At 38.7% G+C, this 23672-nt stretch overlaps 3 protein-coding genes across 4 annotated transcripts in view; 1 reads left to right on the plus strand and 2 right to left on the minus strand.

Moving 5' to 3' along the window:
• LOC134817643 (uncharacterized) overlaps positions 1-23672 on the minus strand; it is an 81091-nt gene that overhangs the window by 41695 nt on the left and 15724 nt on the right. The window lies entirely within an intron of this gene.
• The window catches only part of LOC134817642 (guanine nucleotide-binding protein subunit alpha-12-like), a 63469-nt gene that overhangs the window by 24064 nt on the left and 15733 nt on the right, over positions 1-23672 (minus strand). Inside the window, exons 2-4 of the mRNA XM_063826896.1 lie at positions 2364-2507; positions 1719-1796; positions 1431-1527 (exon numbers count right to left, since the gene is read on the minus strand). Of these exons, the coding sequence (XP_063682966.1) occupies positions 1431-1527; positions 1719-1796; positions 2364-2453 (265 nt within the window). The 5' untranslated portion in view covers positions 2454-2507. The remainder of the gene's footprint in view (positions 1-1430; positions 1528-1718; positions 1797-2363; positions 2508-23672) is intronic.
• Positions 1-23672, plus strand: part of LOC134817641 (T-complex protein 1 subunit zeta-like) — a 61206-nt gene that overhangs the window by 13938 nt on the left and 23596 nt on the right. The gene's annotated exons all lie outside the window — the stretch shown is intronic.

Consider the following 23672-nt stretch of genomic DNA (forward strand, 5'->3'; position numbering starts at 1 on the left):
TAACAGATGATATATTATATATATTAGTTGTATGAATAAAAAGGTTTTTAATCCTTAGCCCAATTAATTTAATTTTAATCTTCGTCATTTCATTAAAGCACTTTCCGAAATTGAGTGGTCCTTAAACACGTCCTCCAATCATATTTGTGATTTCCCAAAATTATTTGTCACAGAATCTCCGACACAAAGTCACATGTGACCAGATTCCATCCCATTTATACTTTACCGGACACAATTAAAATGTATATCTTATAAGAATATTTGCGGACACGAGCTTGTGTAGGAATTATCGTAGCAATTAAGCCAGCAGCGCTCAGAATTACACACTACTACTTATATATAGCAAGTGTTATTAGGAGCAGTACGTATGTGTGCTTTAATGCAGTCTGTGTGCGTGTGTGTGTGTGTGTGTGTGTGCGTGTGTGTGTGTGTGTGTGTGTGTGTGTGTGTGTGTGTGTGTGTGTGTGTGTGTGTGTGTGTGTGTGTGTGTGTGTGTGTGTGTGTGTGTGTGTGTGTGTGTGTGTGTGTGTGTGTGTGTGTGTGTGTGTGTGTGTGTGTGTGTGTGTGTGTGTGTGTGTGTGTGTGTGTGTGTGTGTGTGTGTGTGTGTGTGTGTGTGTGTGTGTGTGTGTGTGTGTGTGTGTGTGTGTGTGTGTGTGTGTGTGTGTGTGTGTGTGTGTGTGTGTGTGTGTGTGTGTGTGTGTGTGTGTGTGTGTGTGTGTGTGTGTGTGTGTGTGTGTGTGTGTGTGTGTGTGTGTGTGTGTGTGTGTGTGTGTGTGTGTGTGTGTGTGTGTGTGTGTGTGTGTGTGTGTGTGTGTGTGTGTGTGTGTGTGTGTGTGTGTGTGTGTGTGTGTGTGTGTGTGTGTGTGTGTGTGTGTGTGTGTGTGTGTGTGTGTGTGTGTGTGTGTGTGTGTGTGTGTGTGTGTGTGTGTGTGTGTGTGTGTGTGTGTGTGTGTGTGTGTGTGTGTGTGTGTGTGTGTGTGTGTGTATTTTAGCGTGTATTTTAGAGTGTATTTTAATGTGTATACGATGTGTGTGTACGTATGTGTGTACACGTATGTGCATGTAAGCTATGTATTCAGTGTGTATACAGTATGCACATGTGTGTGTGTAGATGTACAGGTGTGAAAGTGAAATGGAACTAGTAGTTAACACCCACAACATTGATTAATGTTAATTACACCGCGCTGCAACAATCTGCATCATTGGTAAATGGTAGTGTGACATTAACTGTGACACATGGTCCATGTTACGATAAAAGATGAGATACAAAGGTACTGGAAACTGGAATGTTGTATGTAGATGTGATCTACCCTTGTGATATATACACAGTAACAAAAACTATCTCACAGAGTACACACACCAACATGTACGGATTCTCCTTATATAAAATATACACTATTAATTAAAGAGCTCTGTAGATTTCTCTCACCTAAAAGTTGTCTTCCTTGGAGGAGTGTTTTGATGTTCCGTACGATGTTATGAAGTATGGGCACTTTGCACATTATCAGTTCCTCTCTTTCGTAGCCCTGTAATAATAAAATATGTAATGAAAACCTCATTCCACACATTCCATTCTCACTCTTTCTCAGAGCTGGTACTTGTGTTCATTTGCACTGCCACTCAAATAGTTACAGGTAGCAGAGCAGAGCAGATAGTGCAAATGGGGACACTTTCCTTAGGAGTAACACTTCTAACAATATCTTGAAACAGAACTAACCGATCCATGTATAATTCTCATCTGTTTAAGAAAAGTACTTTTGCCACTTTCTCCAGCTCCTAGGAGGAGTACTTTGACCTGAGATAAGATTGTTGTATTACAGTATTTAATATTATATAGGTAAATGGAATAAAGCTTAAAATAATAACTAAGAATATTCATAACACTGTAGGTGACAGGAAGAATCAGTACCAGAGTTAAAAAGGGAATGATACGGAGATACATTTCTTCATACGCATTATTCTGCTGCAATTGCTGACATGAATGTCAGGTCGAATAAATAGTGATGCACTTTGTAATTGGTAATTGTTCTGTGGAAGCATGCACCTGGAGACGATATTGGGAGACAATCCTAAGTACACCCAACATTAATTCGTGTCTATTCACCACCAATTATAATTTTTACAAATGAGCCCAGCAATGCTTGGGAACAACAAAAGCAAACATTTACAGTAGCAAATTTTAATAAATGCAATTGTATCAGCCGGTAGAATATGAATAGAAAAGCCTACAATATGAACAAAGGGAAATGTTTAATGGATACTATCAGACGTCAGTTAAATCAAAATACTTTTCATGCATTTTCTAATTTTAAGAGCTGTTTACCATTAACTATAGAGTGAACGACTGAACTAATAGAATTACCTGCTTACGAAGAGTTGCCTGCTGCTTTTTAAGATCCTTGTCAATCTCATAGCTGGTCAATTCTTCTGGATCCTTTATACAGCATGACATGCTGTTGAAAATGCCGTCGACCCCCGTGATTGCGCTGCTTAAGTCATCACACAACTATCATGGGAAAATATTAATGCTGTGCCAAGCATCCAATATTATAGTATAGAGTTGCAATAAAAATATTAGAAATATGTATTAATAAATATAAAGATTTGTATTGTAATTTATAGTAATAATAATAACAAGGTTCCTGCTCAGAACATCCAGAACTAGTGAGTAGTTATAGTGGGTTCAAAGCTGATACTCATGGCGGGCAAATTTGAGGTCAAATCAAATCAAATCAAACGTCAAGTAAATTGTTAGAGACACAATTGTTTGTTCATTATGTGTGATCAGGTGATTAGGTTGAGGCTAGATCCGCATTAAGGTAATCGTGTAGAGAGCCCAATTACAATGTCGTAATTGGGTAATCATTGAGTACCCAATCAATTTTGATAACAAGATAAACAAATTGCTTGATAACTTTGTCATTTTAAATCTGTTTCGCAACCATCTTTTCAGATTATATTCCGGATTAATGACCTGTTGCAATATGTTACAACGGAGTCTCTGGCATGTTCACAAACATGAGTATAAGCAATTCAATGTTGATTGGGTGTGGCCCCCAAAAATCGAATTTTTAAATTTTGGTGACGGAATCCTCGAACAAGTAGGTACAGTAAGCCATCTGCAAAGCAACAACTCTCAAATATAAAACACAGCGGTGGTATAAGACCCAACGTATGGGTAATGACTTTTAGATCAGGATGGCAGGTTCCACCTTCTGTTATAATATAAGGGATTTACTACCCACACAGGAGTAATTTGGGGGATATTTTTGGGTGTTTTGTTGATTCACCTCTCTGCCGTTTTCTGCCAAAATCATGGTATAGTGTAGTTTGATATTATGTTTACATTACACTACAGTGTAGATGTATTGAAGAGTTACCCTAGTAAGATTCTCAATCATTTGGCAGGGACCCTCCTCATTTAACCATCAATCACAGTGTTCCAATCATTCAGCTGAGTCAACCGAGAAGACATAAAACTTCGCATAGATCCACCAGATCCTTAGCTATCACCTTAGACGGTGTAAACTAGGATTCGAACCCTGGACCACTCCGCCACCTGGCCCCTGATGTGCTTAAAGGGCATTATTGAAATTTTGAATTCTTTTTTCAAGATTTCTTTTTACGGTCAAACAAAAATTTCAAAACCAAATAATTTTCCCCAGGAACCCTCTTTTGGTAACCCATTTGAGGCTTAAATGCAGAAATTGGCCAAATTGGACACCTGCTCATCAGGCTTATTGGGATATGTCCTTGCTTTAGGGATATTTCTTATTGATCTTATTTGTTCCTTCCCACTTATCCTTAAACAGGTTTTTTAGTACATAGTATAATATTTTGGTTTACAGTGAAGCAACCCTTGGTCAATCACTGATGTGTAAACATACATTTGGCATTTAAGTACCAAATAAATGATACAAGTTGAATGATACATTTTCAATTTTAAGGGATTCCAATCTCTTGAAGCCATTACTGGACCACCAACCCCTTTATATCAGATTTGTAGTAGTACCACGTTACCCCGACCAATCTGTTTACAGTTGTATGTAAGAACATTTAAGACAACTAGGTGTCTCCTAAAGGGATTTAAGTACTTCTGTGGTTAATACTGCTACCTAGGTTCAAGGGTGCTACAAGGTTGCTACAAGGTTTCACACCTGCAGGTTATGTTAGGGATATATTTGTCATATATCCTTTTCTCTAGATTTCCTATATTAGGATATATCTTTATGTAACCCCATGTTTTCCTTAAGCATGGTTGTTTTATATGACAGACTCTAGAGACCTACTAGAGCTTACGATCCTTGACGGAGCTTTCTTGGTGAGTTACTTTCTCTCCGTCAAGTGTTTATGGGTTTATCCCTTTTACTCTTTATAGAAGTATTGTGAGTTATTCAGATTGACTAAAGGTATTATTTACTATACATTGATATAGATCATTTCAGCTTGGTTATACGAAAAAAAAAAAAAAAAAAAAAAAAAACAGTCGAGGAACTCTTCTCTCCTGCTGTAAGTTTTCTTTGTGTATGCTTCTGGTGGATGATTCTCTCTACTCTTCTACTCTGCTATCTTCAAAACTGAATTGGCCATGGACTTTTGTATTGTATCGTAAAAGACATTTATTGTAAGAGATGCTGTGTTTTAATTGGCATTGGTGACTACTTGAGATTTATTTATTATATTTGATGAACTTATAATTTGCGGGGTTTTTTATTCTACTTATTTGATAATATTATGAGAGTGTATTTTTAATAATGCTTTTATATTTGTTAGAGTTTATAGTGAGAGATATTGAGTATCTCATTTTAATATTTTAATCAAGCAAGAATGCTTTGTCTTTCCTCTGGGTGATTTAATCGTTTCTAGTTTTCTAACTTTGTTAGGCGGGATATTGTTAGGCGGGATATTGTCATATATCCTTTTCTCTAGATTTCCTATATTAGGATATATCTTTATGTAACCCCATGTTTTCCTTAAGCATGGTTGTTTTATATGACAGACTCTAGAGACCTACTAGAGCTTACGATCCTTGACGGAGCTTTCTTGGTGAGTTACTTTCTCTCCGTCAAGTGTTTATGGGTTTATCCCTTTTACTCTTTATAGAAGTATTGTGAGTTATTCAGATTGACTAAAGGTATTATTTACTATACATTGATATAGATCATTTCAGCTTGGTTATACGATTACTGGGTTTCATTGCTTATTACCTACAAACATTGGACAGCAGACTACACTCAACGATGAAGAACAAAGTTCCATCCTTCAGTGGGAAGGCCAGTGAGTACAGCAAATGGAAGAAGCTAGTCACCATGTGGGCGACAGTTTGTGAAGAGGATGACACTAAGAAACAGGGAGTCTTACTTATCATGAACATGGCTGACAAGGCGTCAGATTTAATAATTGATGAAGCAGACACTAGCGTAGCTGTAATCATTAAAAAATTGGACTGTATTTATGAAAGCGACAATGATCTTATGGACCAATTTGATCAATTTTACCGATTTAGACGCAGTAAAGATCAAACTATGAAAGAGTATATTCACTTTTACAAAAGCAAGGTTGCTAAACTGAAAACTGGTGGACTTGAAATTCCAGATTTAATTCTTTCATATCTAATTATTGAAGGAGCGCAGCTCAGTGAAAGTGACAAGCGCATCGCTAATGCAACATGTACTAATAAAACTATGAGTGACTCCAAAAAAGCACTGTTGCGATTAACTGATTCACATGTTAACACCCCCTTAATCACGTCTGACTCTTCCAAGATTCAGATTAGACCCGTTGTTAAAGAGGAGCAAGAGATAAACTTCTATGGGAGTCATCAAGAAGAAGAGGAGGTACTGTACAACAGAGACAGAAGAAATCAAAGACCCCCATTTAACAGAGATCAAAGAAACACGACCTACAGCCGTGAGTGTTATGGATGTGGTGACCTGAACCATATGATTAGAGACTGCCCTCATGTACGTGAATTGCGGCAAAGAATGACTGGATCCAACAACAGATCCAACAATAATAGCAGATCCAACAATAGCAGATCCAACAACAATAGCAGAGGCTATAATAATTATTTATGTTCTGAAGAAGCTAGCTATGATGATCAGTTTTATGAGAGCCAACAGAGCTCATCTGATGTAAGTGGGATACCTATATTCTTCCAATCTAATATTGGAAGCGAGATTGAGACTATACTTTTAGTTGACGAAACAATCAATCAAGCAGTTCTTGATTGCGGAGCCAGTCGTACCGTATGTGGCACAGAATGGTACACTATTTACCTAGACTCACTCCCTGAAAAGGTTAGAGAACAAGTGACTGAATACCCTTCCGACACCATGTTCAGGTTTGGGGTCGGCACTATGAGAGCATCAAAGAGAGTTCTTATCCCAGTGACAATATGCAAACGTGACATCAGATTAGAGGTAGATGTGGTAGCCACGGATATTCCCCTCCTCATATCACTACAGACTATGAAAGCTTTAGGAATGAATATTGATTTTGAGACCGATGAAGCTAAGATTGATGGTAATTCATTCTCCTTAACAACAACAAGTACAGGACATTATGCCTTACCACTAGCAAAAGAGAGAGACCCATCCTATGTCAACAATGTCACTTGTGAGATTATGATTGCCAATGAAGATCATACAGGCGTACTTGAAGCTAAGAAGAAAGCCCTTAAACTTCATAAGCGCTTTGCACATGCAGGTTCAGGGAGAGTAATTAAACTTCTGAAGAATGCAGATATGTCCAATAAAGAAGTTGAGAGAGAGCTGATAGTTTTAGATACCTCTTGTGACTACTGCCTTAAACATAAACGTGCTCATCCAAGACCCACAGTTGCCTTACCTCTTGCATACCAATTCAATGAATTAGTAACCATGGATCTCAAGAAGATAAATGGAACGTGGATCCTTCATTGCTGTGACTATGTAACCCGTTTCTCATCTGCACACGTCCTGATGAGCAAAGACTCAGATGAGGTGATGGAGAAACTTTTTGAATGCTGGATTTCAGTATTCGGGCCACCGGAAAAGATTCTTACAGACAACGGCGGAGAATTTGTCAATGACAAATGGCAGTCAATGTTTGCAGCTTTCAACATACTACACAAAGACACTGCTTCAGAAGCACCATTCCAGAACGGTATTTGCGAACGTCACAATGACTTGATTGGTCACATGACTCAAAAGGTAATGGAGGATGTTAAATGCAAGATTGAAATTGCTCTTATGTGGGCTATACACGCTAAAAATTCTCTTATTAGCGTACTAGGTTTCTCACCGTACCAGTTAGTCTTTGGGAAGAATCCAAACATTCCAGGAAATAGTACCAATAAATTACCAGCAATGTCATCGTACACATCCAGTCAAACTGTTGCAAATCACCTAAACAGCTTGAGAATGTCTAGAGAAGCTTACATCAAAGCAGAGAATGCAGAAAGAGTGGCTCGTGCTATGAGAGGACGAGTTTATGCTGGAACACACCAAAGGTTCTTCAGTGGGGATATTGTATATTACAAGAAGAGAGACTTAAAACAATGGCAAGGACCAGGAAAAGTACTTGGACAAGATGGAGCGCAGGTATTGGTCAAAACAGGAGCCAGAACCTTAATGTTGTAATATGGTATTTAGAGATATCTTTTAGGATATCTTAGTTTTAGTATAACGTTTAAACGTCCATCCTTGTAAGCTAATCTTAAAGCAAACTGCTGAAAAACAGATGAACTCACCAGATCAGACACAAGCAGAAGAAATTGAACAGACTAATAAGAGTCCTGAGAAACAGACAATCCCTGATAACACCGACAGTGATTCTGATGATGATGAACCTAGACCAGTCATTCCTCCATTAGAACAGGTAACAGAAGACACTGCTGCAAGCACAGAGCATAACAACATCGAAGTTGACGCAGAGAAAGAAAATGTGCAAAATGAGACACCAGAAATACAGCCTGAGTCTATGGAGATAGAAGCAACAGTCGAGGAACCAGTCAACACAGAGGAATTCTTTGATGCTGAGGATTCCATAGATGAGGAAAAGGACAATGGAATATCTTCCAGACTTAGATCACGCTCATCGACTCAAATGACAAGAGGAGATGTCATCTACATTAAGAACATTGAATTCAAAACATGGGGTTACATAAAGATATATCCTAATATAGGAAATCTAGAGAAAAGGATATATGACAATATCCCTCCTAACAATATTGGCGTTCCTATCCTAAAGTGCACCTTCTAACCAGGTTGAAGTCAACCTAACCAGAAACTTTTGAAAATTCTTCCACCCATTTTAACGGCAAACACCCTTACTCCTTTTCAACAACTTGTTAAATCAGAGAAGCAATGACACACGTTGATAAGTCAGGAAAGAAGTCAATAGATATACAAAGACCCCACGGCTAACAGAGACATCATATATATAACATACTCCTGAAATATAGGGAGTTAACTCACATTCAAATATAGATACAAACATATAAAATATAATAGGAGAATATCAAGTTCACAATCTCCCTAAACTTTCTCTCAAATATTAAAAATGTTTAAATATTAAAAATCCCTAAAAACAACATACCCAAGTATCAAACTGGGCTACCTTTAAAACACAGATTCTGCCGTGGGTCAATTCAATCAAAACAATAGAATTATATCAAATAATTCATTCTCATTCAATCACACTTTTTATTTTAAAAGTTCAGTTCTAACTTTCATTATACATTACAGTTTAATAGTTCAATTCCAACGTTCATTACACATTACATCAATTACTGAGCTTACAATACAGAGTACTGTCTCAGTTCACTAGGAAGTGTCCCTTTTTCTAACACCTCACGCAACAAAGACGAAGATGCACCAGCCTTTGTCAAACAGTCTGCAAGCTGGAGATTTGTTGGAACCCACACATAACGTACTTCATTTCTGTTGAATCGTTGTCTTAGACAAGCCATGGGAATCCTCAACCCTTTGTCTTCAAGGGTGTTTGTTGTTTTCACAGCATCAAAGAGAGACTTGCAATCCGTTATACAGACTATAGGAACATCTATTTTCACAATTTCATTCCACTGCGCTTTAATCAGCTCTGCAGACTCCAGGCCGTCAACTAATGCCCAACTTTCAGCAGCTAATGTGCTCTTACATACTTTCTTTATCTTTCTACTCTGCCATGTAAGTGGACAGCACTGACCAGATCGGTCAACCATCAATACAAGATGCCCACCTTGTGAGGATCCATCAGCCAGGTTACCAAAGGAAGCATCACTGAATACAACCATTGTTGTGTGTTGAAGGTCAAGTGAAGGAAACCTGATTGACAGTGGGTTTTTCTGCATAAAAACAATTGTCTTGTTCACCAGTTTCAGATCTTTGATCGTTCCCGAAGCATAGGAGTTGGATGCAATGCATGTGCCATACGCAATATCTGGTCGTGACTGTGTTGCTGCCCAGAGCAGCTGTCCTGCTACTGATCGCAACTGACTTCTTTCTGCCTCATTGATTGGACATGCATTCAGTTTTACTTTGTTCTGGTCGATTTTGATTCTGCTCACTTGATTTACATAACCCAGCTGTGATATTTTGATTGCCCTGTAACTTTGACTGAGATCGAGCCCAGTGTACGTAAAGGATGTATCGACTTACATGCTGAGCTTGTATTTCATTTTTAAGGCACCAATGACCTCTTTGATGAATATTTCCAGTCCTCCAAACATAATATCATCAACATGGATCACTATGATCCCACACGGCTTATCATTTCTCTGTAAAAAGAAAAATGATTCATCGTACACTGACACTGTTACACCAAGCTCTACTAGGGTATCTCTTAGTTCGACATACCACATTCTTGGACCATCGACCAAGCCATAGATGCATTTGAGGAGTTTCCACAATTTTCCAGATACCTTAGCTTCATTTGGTGGTTTAATGTATACTGTTCTTGAGATATCTTTTCCCTGTAGAAAAGCAGCCTGTACATCAATGTGCTGCAGTTTCCAATGCTCTGCTTGCAAAAGAGTAATTGCCAATCTGATTGAGTCCCTACTGCATGTTGGGGAATCTGATCGTATTGCTTGATTTTTCTCCTGATAGCCTAGAGCAACTAACCGTGCCTTGTACACATTCGTGGTATTCTTTATCTTCTTTGTGATTACCCACCTCACACCAATCGTTTTCTGACCTTCATCAGAAACTTCCTCATAGACTTTATTGGTACAAAACTTTTCAAGCTCTGCCTCCTTAGCATCAACAATTGCTTGTTCACATGAATCTGTAACGCTTGTAAACATAACTTCATGTTCCTGCTCCTCTTCTGTATCTTCGTGCCATTCCTCTGTTAACTCAAACCAGTCGACACAATGAGTTTCTTCCTCCCCATCAAGCTGAATGTTCAGGCAGTTTCTGTATTTTCCTCCAGCCTTACCTGCTCTACTAAGGATGTAAGCCTTCTCCCAGACATCCTCTTCTCCCTCTTCAGGGTACTTGGGTTTGTACATCACAGAAGTTTTCGTCTTAGGCAGGTTTTTATTTCCATTACCATTAACACTGGCTGTGCTTACAGGAGCACTAGAAGGAGTATCTATTTCATCAGTTATTTGCGCCTGAGCCAATGGCAAACTGTCATTTTCATCCTGATTTCTTTCTTCTGTTCTTGTCATATTTTTCTCAAAGTCAGATAATTCATCATCGTTCGATTCTGAAGGAGCTTTGACACTGACGGGATCACTTTTGTCCTTCAAATTACCAGTTTCTTCTAATTCAGGGACATATGTTGGCTTAATGTGACAAGGATGTACCTTGATGATTTGAAATCCATGCTTTACAACAAACGTCTGACCATCCCGACCTATGACAACACCTGGTCCATGCCAGGAGTCACTGTTGTTTCTTTTATAGAAAATCTTTTCCCCTGGATCGAGATGAACATCATTACATGTTCTGACCTGGCTTTTCAAAGCTCTCATGATCTTGGAACTATTCTCTGCTCTTATAAACCCCTCTCTGGCAATCCTCATTGCTCTTAGATGATTCTCTACAGTTTCACTACAGACACTACTACTCGATTCCATTGCAGGAAGCTTACTGTCTATCACATTGGGGAAAGATGGATTTCTACCCATAACCAACTGCATGGGTGAATACCCACCCGTCATTTGTAAAGAGTTTTTAGCACTAAGTGCCCAGCTCAAAGCTGTTTTCCACGAACAATTCGAATCTTGCTTTGTCTTTATCATACTTTCAGCTAGAACTTGATGATGGCGTTCAACCATACCATTGCTAAAAGGACTTTCAGCTGCCGATTGTTGTGATTCGATATTGAATCTCTCACACATTTCTACATATTGAACTGCATTAGAAAACTCCCCTCCATTATCGGCCATAAAACGGCGGGGAGGCCAGAACTGTGCTATCCACCCAGAACAGATTGCCTCTACAATTGTCTCTTTTCGTTTATTTGGAACCAACAATGCAACTGAATATCGTGTAGCACAGTCAATCATGTGCAGAAATGTTACCTCTCCCTGGACCGTTTTCAAGTCCATAGCTACACAATCATTAAACACTGTTCCTCGTGGGAGACCAACTACTGGTCTGGGCTTTGGCTTAGAGTATCTTTGACACACTTCACACTTTTGGCATACATCCTCTAGTACCTCAAGAAATAGTTTAGAGTCAAAACCTGCATTCTTTAGGAGGGTCTTTAGTTTGTACATCGGTGCATGGGCAAACTGTCTGTGGAGTTTAAGTGCCTTTTTCGCCATAAGCTTTTTGTTGTTCCCACCAAAAGTTTCATCTGTAACTGTGAGAAATACTTTCACACTGGAGTCCACAAGACTCCTCTTTTTGTTACAGATAGGCACACAATAGTGTCCAGATTTGCACTCCAAAAGGGGTATTTTCTCTCCATTGAACTCGAGAGTATCTTCAAGAAAGTTAAGGATTGCACCAACCTTTTTTAATGCAGGCTTGCTCAGCAGAAGAGGAATATCACATTTGACAACATTTGCCTCAATCAAGATTCTTTTGCTTCCGATTCTTCCAGGAATTTTAATGAGCTTATTTGACACAACTGACTTACCATCTCCAAACGTGAAAGGTGTCTGGCAGCTAGTTGAAGACATCATGATCTCTCTCTCAGCATCATCAAGTGTTTCTATGTACTGGCTGACCCAATTCTCGCCAACGACAGATTTTGTACAACCTGAATCGATAACTGCACAAGAAAGAGTCTCAAAAACTAGTGAATTCACTTCACTGTTTTGCTGGTAAAGCACAGACTCTGGATCAGCCACTGTAGTAAGCAATGTTATGTATGTACGTGACAATGAGTCATCTACTTCCATCTCAGCAGGTTGACCTTGAACCAAGAAATTTCTCGATGTCCCTTGTTCAGATCTCCAATTTGGGTTTGGTGCTGCTTGATTAGTACACTCTCTTGAGTAGTGACCATTCTTCCCACAGTTGAAGCAATTGATCTGAGATCTGGGCCTCTTACCTCTCACATACGGATTCCCCTGATTTCTAAGAGTTCCCCTACTCCTCATGGGACCTCCTCTATCTTGTCCTCTACTCCGTCTGTAACCATGGGAGGTAAAATTACATGACTCTTCTGGTTCAGTCTTGATACAAGACCCCGTCACTTGGTCAAGTCCTGATCTGTTCACATGTACAGAAAAAATCTTTGATATCGTTGAGATCATTTCTGCATATGTAAACTCTTTAACCGTTGCCAGTGCAAGATCCACTTTTTCACTTGACAGATTTGCACTGTTTAGAACTCTATATGCTAGTATTGCATCTGGCAGTTCCATCTTGTGTTTCCTCAGGTCTTCATACAACTTAGCGAATTCAGAAATAAATGCCTGAAGATTCATACCCTCTTGACGTTCAAACTTTTCAAATCGACAATATGCTCGATATGCCATGTGAGATGAGTCCTCCTGGTATATACTGTCCAGGCGTTTTATAACTTTGTCCAACCCGTCATCAGCAGTTAAGACGTCTATTCCTAACGATCTCACATGGTTCTTCACCGGTCCCTCAGACAATTCCAAAAGGAATGCAGTTGCCCGACGCTTCTTTTCGTAGGATGTGAAAGTATTCCATAGGTCAATATCCAACCGCCAGTCTTCATAATTCTGACCTTCCTTGTATGCCGGTGGGGCCTTTTGTGGTCCAACAGCTTTCCTTTCTACCACCTTATCTTCACCTGTCATTTTTTTTGAACCGCTGCCTGCTACCAATGTTAAATCAGAGAAGCAATGACACACGTTGATAAGTCAGGAAAGAAGTCAATAGATATACAAAGACCCCACGGCTAACAGAGACATCATATATATAACATACTCCTGAAATATAGGGAGTTAACTCACATTCAAATATAGATACAAACATATAAAATATAATAGGAGAATATCAAGTTCACACAACTCACCCAGGAAAATAATCAAACCTTGTCTACTACAACTACAGTTATTAACACCGATGTGTTTTCTAGTTTATCCCATGCAATCACGGCGATCGATTATAATGTCATTGAAAACTTTAATTTTCATTTAACAAATTTTTTTCATTTAACAAATTTTTTAAGGAAAAATTCCTTGTCAACTCCATTGTAACAGTTAACTCTAGCTTTGAAATCAATGTTCCTAAGGGGCTTAAGGGCTTTATTCGTCTAAATCTTTATTTCCTTCGGTTTATAAAACAGACTCATGGCTACACTGAAATTTTCCAATTACACAACCCAATATTAACGGGTGATACTCGTAAAATATCTGTTCCATATATTGGACCGTCGACGAGTCCAACTCGGCGCGCGTCCTGGTAGGTTGTAAACCTACAAAACCCAATGTAGAAGGTAAGTCAAGGAACTTATACAAATAATTTTAGCGATGGTTCAACCGTAAGGTTAGTCACCCTCAACAAATCAGTTGACAAATTAAATAAATCGGTAAACAAATTAAATAAATCGGTAAACGTTTAAAAAGTCTGGGCGGAATTAATTTAAACTCTTTCGTAATAAATTAAAACAGTTCCCGAAACAAAAAAAGCAAACATTTGATTTTTGTTTCGGTGACTGAATCGTCGATGTGCGATGGGCCGGCAAATATTTTTTGTCGAGTAGTGTTGAATACTCATATTAACAGGGCCATTATTATCCACTCCGAACCTCCACGTGGTGTGGCCTGGTTGGCACTAACGGGTGGTGTACTCACTTACTGAGTATAAAGGCTGAGTTTTGCCAGCTCAAACTTTCCACAGGACCTAACAAACTAACACTAACAGCTACCAAGCACCAGGAAACTTCCCCCCAGGTAATATATAACAGGTTACAAGAAAAGATGCCAGAACAACGCAAGAATGACAGGTATAACGCAGATTTAAGGAACACGTCAGCTCCCATACGCGGACCGATAACAAAGGATTGCATTCGGGCAACTCAGTACCACACCCCTTCCCATCCTCTGGAAGGCGCGAAGGTTGCGACAGGTCTAAATCTACGGTGCCACCACTATTCTGGCAATTAAGATATAGCGCGCACGATTTTTCCAGACTTCATGGCGCCAACCCCCTGGATCAAGCTAACAACGCAACAGCAGAAGATCGTCTTCAATTATTAACACTAGTTCTGCACTTTTGTGTCATTGTTTAGGCCGGTTCTCTCTTTTTCAACCTTCCTTGATTGATTGAAAGGCAACACTAACAGCTAACAAGCAACAGGAAATTTCTCTTTCAGATAACCACTTTTCAGGGGACCGGGTTAGCTTTGCCACACTCTTTATCGAAGTGTGACTGGACGCTCTACAATCATCTAGTAGCAGCAAAGTTTGACCGACACCCTTACTGGTTCTATTCAGTTTCTTCAGCGGAAGTTCTCAACACTCGAACACAGTTCATCTCGGACATCCTGCAGAGATGCTTTATCACAGCCTGCCCCATTCACAGGGAACCCTTACATCTACAGTACCCTGGTGGACAGCATAGCTCACTAAAGCATAGTGGACCTCTTTAGTCTGAGACGTAAAGCTAACCGGACCAGGAATAAACATCATTGCAATGCTTAGGGGATGCAAATAGGACTTACAACGTTTAACGTTTTACTCGAACTTTTGATTCATTTTTTAGCTCGACGTTACATGGTTTCAATTCAGGACATTCCCAGGCTGCTTTTAAAGCGCTTAACAGCACCAGTTTTAACTCCAGCTTCGTTCTGAACATCTCAGACCAACTCAACTCACTAGGTTTTCTCATCGAGTAGAACTCCGTTCCAGGACATGACTGAGTATACGGTGAAGAACTAGCGGACGAATTCACTAGGGACGATCAATCCAATAAAATCCCCATAGGACCAGAAACCTTCCTCCCAATTAGGCCACTCTCAGTGACAAAGGAACATTCCACTTGTGATGTTCCTCCACAAATATAAATACAGGAACTTTAATTTTTCTGGAACTCACATCAGATGGCTAACATGGTCGCTTTCAGGATAGGTAACAGCCCACTAGTTTATTTTCAGAACGTGGCAAACAACGTCAAATTCGAGACGCAAGATTGTGAACACTTTTCAGAAGAAGCAGAACATCCCAGCATCTTCTCTGCAAGTGCATCCAGATCATGACGCTCATAATGAGGATAATTGGTAAACTCTACCTTCACAACAGTTAACTACAATTTTATTTTCAAATTTGTGGAACAGTCGACAAGACTGGATAGGGATAACCCTTTTGGATAACCTCCTAGGATTCTTCACCAGGAACTTTCGCTAAATCCCATACTAGGAACTCAATCTAGGCCCATCTCCGCATAGAGACATATCTCCCAGGCTTTGCCTTGCTCGGAAGTCCCTTGTCTGCCCGCAGAAGTACTACAACGGAAATGGGTTTGCTCCGAGACAGGTAGTGACAGCTTCAAGACTCCAGAGGTCTGTTGCATTGATATTTATTATTTTATGATTTCGTATATACTTTGGGAGTCCTGGAATGCAGCTAGCAGGAGTTGCATTCTGTGGGCACGGCGAGAAGGCCTTCTCTCTATTGTAAGAGGCCAGAAACCGTTGACCAGAACAGAGAGAGAGAGAGAGAGACACATATTAACATGATTATTAATTTAATTTAGGAACTGTATACAAATATCTTTGACCAAGTTTAACTGTCAATGAGAATGCACCCCAGCACTTGGCGCGCGCGGCGGCTTTGATGTTAGCGGCTACAAGTTAGGGCGTTAGGCAGCTGCAGAAAAGATGCCGCGCGCGTTCAGCGTACGGCTTTTCGTTTTTGATTTTACAAATGACAAAGCAATTTTTAATTTAACGGGTGATACTCGTTAAATATTTGTTCCATATATTGGACCGTCGACGAGTCCAACTCGGCGCGCGTCCTGGTAGGTTGTAAACTTACAAATTTTAATGATTAGTAATGGAATTACCTGATATTTATAATTCAATATGAATTGATTCTTTTGATTGTTAATGGTCTGGCACAGCGCGCGCTACTTCGTTGCATTTGCCATAAGACTTATTACATCTGTTGCAACCTGCGGGCCAGCGCTTTTCCCTTTTTAAATTCTTATTCCTCTTATGGCATAATATAACCGTAAGAGATATAAACAATACACTTTTATTACGCTAAGTAACGTACAAAATTCATAACAAAATTTTGTTATGAATTTTGTTATGACTTTTTTATATCGAATTTTTGGATAAAGTTGATTGATTAGAAATAAATTAATGTGCACAAATTTTGCCTCAGATATATGTTTTTTACGTTTTGAATTTTTAACACTTGTTTTTAGGTCATGAATACGATGTAGTTACATTGAAACGTCGAGCAAACTCTTTTCTCTAATAAAAACATTTTCACTCGTCGCAACAACCGTGCCGGGATAAAAATAATATCACACAGAATACATTACAACAATGCGACTCATAAATAATACTCCAATCCGGATTTTACATTTATTTACTTAATGACATCGAAATAAACCTTCGTCGTAGGGAATCCTTTTTATTGCTTTGTCAGTATCACCAGTTCGGATCGATTGCCACGGTCAATCATGACTTTTAAGCTATTCATCACCTACTTATTTGAGCCTGGTATAAACTGTGCTACTTTTAGAATTTTCTCCTATCCACCGTACTGCTGCTCCTTTATAGAAGTCCTGCAAGAGCACTCTACCAGTGCAGCAACCTACCATACTGGTCAATCTAAAGTTATGATATTGATGACTGTATTTCCGCTGTCTAGCCATTGGTGAGCTATCATACAGTCTACAGATCATAATTGCAGTGGTTTCCCTTCTCATCTCTTTGTCTTTTTGCTTCCCCTCAGGCTTAACCCCTTATTTTTCTGCCTTCTGGACTTCATTATCTTAATTTTATTTGAGAATTCTAAACAACCATTTTCAAATTGAAAACTCTCGACCCACAAACTTTCAACACGATTCTTGTAATGATCCACAGTTCTCGCCAAATATGGAACCATTCAAGTTAGTTGCCAGAGAATAGATAGCGTAATTTCATACAGGCACACAAGCAATTTAGGTGGCTGCTTTTTTTTCCATTTGATCTTTGTATGCAATTATGTATCTATATTGTCAGAAGGTTGTAAGAGTAATTCTCCTATACTATTGCAATGCAGTTACTCAGATAACCAAGACATTTCGACAGGGAGCATTTTATCAACAGGACACACATTTATCCTCATCATCATTATCTAGCTGCACATTTTTCTCCAGCTCCCCTGCCGTAAATATTTCATACTGTACAGCAGTCCTCTTCTTTATAAGTCTGTGCCACAGGCTGTGCTCCAAACTTTGCCTTTTAAAAGCTAGACGTTTGTAGTGCTGTTACAAGTCATTTCAAGTTGCAAGTTTGATTTGATTAGATTTGGTTACCTTCAATGTGTCATTTTCATTTTTCGTGTCACCAACCCTGCTGTTATTGGTCATGGACTTACCCCACAAAAAATCTCAAATATATTTACCATCATATTTTTACCAAGATATATAATTTGTAGTTAATTAAAGTTTCAGCACTTGTTACCGTTACAAATCAACACTTTTTGTACAAAAGTAGGTTAAGTGATTCTGTGCTATTGAGCAGAAAATGCTTGTTACAGCTTTTACTAAGTATTAACGAATGTGCACGTAAGATACAAAGCAGTAGGGTAAGTACTAAGTATTTATTATAACTGCAAGTGTATTGAACACATTTATTGATTTACTGTGTAATTTGTTGATTAGGTTGATATGACTGATTGGAGTTGGGTTAAAAACATATAAGTGAAACGATAGTTTAACTTGTAGAAGCTGTCAATAAACGTGTGTTAATCGTCGTCAGCTGAAGTTGATATGCTGGACAATGCTTACATGTGAAGGAGTGGTGTCAAGGATGGAGGGTGGGGGTGTTGTGGGTGGGAAAGTCAAAATTACAGTACAATGTCAATGAAAACGAGGAGGAAAAATTAGGCTTCTGTTGAGGTTGAGAAGGAAATGCCAGACTTTAAGGATTTGGCAATCTTCGGAAGAATGGGGTCCCAGAGGGAACTACATTTGGGTGCGCGGTCTGTTCTGTTCATGTCTGGTTGTTGGATCTGTATAGCTGCGTGTTCTGTGAGGTCAAGTTGGGAGCGAGAGGTAAAGGATTTGAGGACTTCTATGTTGCTCCAGTAAAACAAAGTATTTTAGTAAAACAAAGGAGGTGGTGTGGCCGGTGGTCAGGGCATGATATGCGGGAGCTGATTTGATTTTGTCTGTGGTATCGTCAATGGCGGTGTTGAGTCTATAACATCGTTTGTGTTCTGTCATGCGGTGAATCAAGGGTCTGTAGGTCTGTCTGGTGTGTTTGGAGCAGGAAATTTCGTAGATGGTGTTAGGAGTGAGTTGAGTAGGGGGTGTGGTCTTCGTTTTGGTGAGGAGGTTACGGAGGGAGGTAGCCAAGGAGTGGGTGACTTTGATGTTGTGTTGTCCGAGTATCTTGGAGATGGGTTTGGATAGGGAGGGATGGAAAGGAAGGGAAACACTAAGGGCATGTTCTCGGATCTGTCGGTTGAATGAGGCTAGGGATTGTTGGCGAGGGGGTTGGTAAATTTCTGTCGTCCATGATGGTGGTGATGCGGTGGGGAGGGCCAGGGAAGCCGTTCTGAAGGCAAATGTGTCGTACTGTCTGGAGTTCGTCGTCTAGGTGTTGGGGTGAGCAAATGTTGTGGGCTCTTCTGGTCAGTGATCAGAAGTTGATATGCTTTTTATAATTTAAATAATAATAAAAAAATTTGGTAGCTTAAACACAAACTCTAAGCCCAGTGGATAAAACACAAAACTTATGCTCTATTGTGTGAAACAAAGATACTAGATCAAGATAACTATCGAGGAGTGTATGCATAGGACATAAAAAGTTTTGGAACAAAGATGACATGCTTATGAAGCGAGCTAACAGTATAATAACTAATAAGTTCAAAAAGATCATGACATTAGGTTGCATCCTAAACAGTTTAAGCAAATAACATTAAGTTATATTGTCAATTAATCGCTCATGCCATAACTTTTCTTAAACAGGTGAGTTTTTAATAAATAATAATATCGGTGACAACCCCATCGATGAAGCAGCAGTTGCTTATTCCGTAGCTGCTGACTCCATTTCTGGAAATGCTACCCTCCATGAATCCCTTCAGGCTATTCAAAATAGCATTCTTAAGAGAGATAAGGTGCACAATGACACTCTCAAATCAATCAGTGGCCAGCTTAACACCCTGACTCTCTCCATTGATCAGTACATGAAACCATCAGATATGTCAACTCCAGATGTACCACGTAACACTGCATTTCCTTCTTTCCCAATAGGCCTTCCTAATATCAATATCGAAAAACCAGATCCTAAGATTGACTTACAAGTCTTACATACAGTGCAAAATCCTATAAACACCTCCATTGGTCACATTGAGTCATTCACACCAGATTTTGTTGCCCAAGAACTTTCGGATAAACTCACTGAATACCTTGACACATTTAGTGAACAGTTTGATGCAAACTCAGAAAGAGGACATGGTGTCATAAGCTTTGGGGATGCATACAACTATCCAGGAGCCAAAGCTGCAAAACCTATATCCAAAAACATCCCTGAACCCCTAACTGAACTTGTTTCGCTCATCCAGGCCAAATTCCCTGAAAGTGTCATTAATCAGTGTTTAGTGAATCGCTACCTTGACGAGAAATCAGAGCTGCCGAAGCATTCGGACAACGAAGCCTCACTAATGTTTGATAGTAACATCTTCACTATATCACTAGGCAGTACCTGTGATGTTCTATTCAGTAAAATCGAAGGATCTGAAACCAAAACTGTATCAGCTACTGGAAAAAGTCTATATGTTATGAGTAAGCAATCTCAGTCTGTTTGGCAACATCAAATAGATCAATCTCCAACCACACGTGAGAAAAGATATAGTGTTACATTTCGTTATGTTACATCTAACAACGAAAATGCAACAATAATAATAGGAGACTCCAACACCAGATTCTTGAAATTCGGTAGTGGGAAAGGACGTTTTGGTCATCGAATGCCAGGGAAAAGGGTAGAATGTTTTACTATTGATATGATTAACCCAAGTTTGTGTGAAGGTTACAGAAATATTTTTATTCATTGTGGAGTAAATGATATTAAGAAACGGAGCTCAAATATCGAGCAGTGTGCCAGTGATCTCAAGGTAAAACTTGATGATATATGTCGTAAATGTCCATACTCCAAGGTTACCGTTTCGCCAGTACTACCCACTAAGTTTGGCTGGTTGAACGAGAAAGCATTATATTTTAACAAACTTATATTTCAATATGTTGACATGAACCCAAGGGTGGGAACTCTAGATTTTAATGAATTTGTTGGTGAAGATGGTAAACTAGCTGACCAGTTCGGTCGTTTCAAGGATAAAAGTGATGCCATCCATCTTGGGTCTACTGGTATCTTTAAGTTGTCTAGGCTAATAGTGGATAAAATACAGCGCAATCCAATAGATGGGCGCCAATTTAGTGATATTGCTAGGAGTAAAGTTGGGATGTTCAATTCACGTGTTCAAAGAGCTCCGAAACCATGAATAGAACAAATATATGTGAGAACTGTATCTGCTGCAGCAAACCTATTCGTGCTGGACACCCATTTATAAATTGCAATAAGTGTGATTGCATCATTCACAAGAGATGTAAAACACAGGAAAACATTGCCACTTTTAGAGAAAAAACTTACTGCTCAAATTGTATTCAAAATCATGATATAATTCGTTATAATCCATTCTATCAAGCACCTCACTTTTCAAACAACGAACTACTTGACAATGAACCTCACGACTATATAGACTCAATAGGTACAATCTCAAAAACTCTTGAGAACTGTCAATCATATTCTACTAAAAACTTCAACAACCTCATAAAGCAGATTCCTCAAACAACATCAAAGCGCATATTCTCACACTACTTTCGAAATATTGATGGAAATGGTACTAACTTTGACAAATTGGCCTTAGAATTAGCCTGCATAGACCACAAATTTTCTGTGATAGGTTTAGCAGAAACAAACATTGATCCCTGTAATAGTCAGCTGTACCAAATTAAAGACTATACTTCATGTTACCAAAAACGCTTCGTTTCTAATAAGACACAACAGGTAAAAAGTAAAGGAAGTGGAGTTTCTCTCTACATTCACAACTCCTTTAACTTTAGTGTGATTGAAAAGTTATCTGTTTGTACAGAGCAATTTGAGTCCCTATTTGTAACAATAAGTAATGCTCCAGAACCAGTAACAGTTGGAGTTGTATACCGCTCACCAAGCAATCCACTTGCTAACTTCAATGCACAGTATAAAGAAGTTCTTACTGCACTGAAAGGACATAAAGCATACATATTAGGGGACTTCAATGTTAACATAACCAATTTATCAGGCCCAGATGAAGATATATTCGAAGAAGTTATTTATAGTCACGGGTTCACGCCCACAATATCCATTCCCACACACCAAATGCCCCACTGCTCAAAAACGTGCATTGATAACATACACACTAATGACATTCACCCATCAACTATATCTGGAGTAATTCAGGATAGTGCTTCACATCACCAGCCCATTTTCTGCCTTCAAGTAATGAATTCTGATAATAGTTCGGAACAGAATAAATCACCTGAAAAAACAACCATTTATTATAACTATAGTAATGCAAACCTTGATAAGCTCTGTGAAGAAATTGAAAACGACATAGATACATTTTACCACAGATGTGACTCTTTTGAATCCTTCATGGATCTGTTTCAAGAAAAGATAGATATATCTTGCAAATTGGCTTCACCAAAAACCACCAAACGAAATAATATAACAAATCCATGGATCACAAACGGCCTTATCAACTCTGTGGAGAAAAAAGCCAGACTTTATTTTGAATGGAAAAAAACAAAAACATTGTTAATTCCAGATGGGGATCTGGAAAGACATAATGTTTACAAGGACTACTCAAAATATCTTAAAATTGCCATAAAAACTGCCAAAACCAGGTATTATGCTGAAAAGTTTGAGAAAAATAGCCATAACTCCAAAAAAACCTGGCAAATAATTAACGAGCTTCGTGGCAAAAAGAAGAATCAGCTAAAAGATGACTTCATTATAGATGGAACTAGAGTAATTTGTAGGCGGACAATTGCAAACAAATTCAATAGTTACTTTACATCTTTAGCTAGTAATTTAAATGAGAAGGTTTTGTCCGAGAACCAACTGTCTATCCAACCAATGCAATCATTTGTTGAGTTTATGTCGAAATCAGTCAACAGTTCAATACATCTAGAAGAAACTCATCCTGAGGAGATTCTTGAAATAATTCAAGAATTCGTTAACGGAAAAGCCAGTGATATACCAATAGCAGTTATCAAGAAACCGGCTCATCTCTTATCCAACATATTAGCAAATTTGTATAATACATGTATTCAAAAAGGCACGTTCCCATCCATATTCAAAATAGGCAAAGTAACTCCTATCCATAAAAAAGATAATAAAGAAAATATTGAAAATTATAGACCTGTGTCAATATTGCCAATCTTTGGTAAAATATTTGAAAAAATAATATACAAACGGCTTTATACCTTTTTCACTGCTAATGACATTCTCAGTAATGAACAATTTGGTTTTCGAAAAGGCCACTCAACCTCACATGCACTCCACAAATCAGTTCATTCAATCACAACATCAACATCCAGTGGTAATCATGTTCTAGGAATCTTTATTGACCTAAGCAAAGCTTTTGATACTCTTGACCATGGCATTCTCCTGAGGAAACTGGAAAATTATGGGGTTAGAGGTCTAGCTCTAGGACTTCTAAAAAGCTATTTATCCGATAGATCACAGTATGTTTCATTTCTCAACACTACATCAGAGACTATGAATGTAAAATATGGAGTTCCCCAAGGTTCCATACTAGGCCCTCTACTTTTCTTATTATATATGAACGACATAATAAACTGTTACAAAGGCGATGAATGCAAATTTGTGCTCTATGCTGATGACACAAATATATTTATCACTGGTCCGTCCAAAGAAGCAACATACTTGAAGGCCAATAAAGTTATTGATTTCGTATGCAAATTCATGAGAAGTAATCTCTTACATATAAATATGTCTAAATGCTGCTACATACATTTTCTACCTGCAT

This window comes from Bolinopsis microptera, chromosome 6, assembly GCF_026151205.1.
Source record: "Bolinopsis microptera isolate Bmic1 chromosome 6, MBARI_Bmic_1.0, whole genome shotgun sequence".
Taxonomy (NCBI): domain Eukaryota; kingdom Metazoa; phylum Ctenophora; class Tentaculata; order Lobata; family Bolinopsidae; genus Bolinopsis; species Bolinopsis microptera.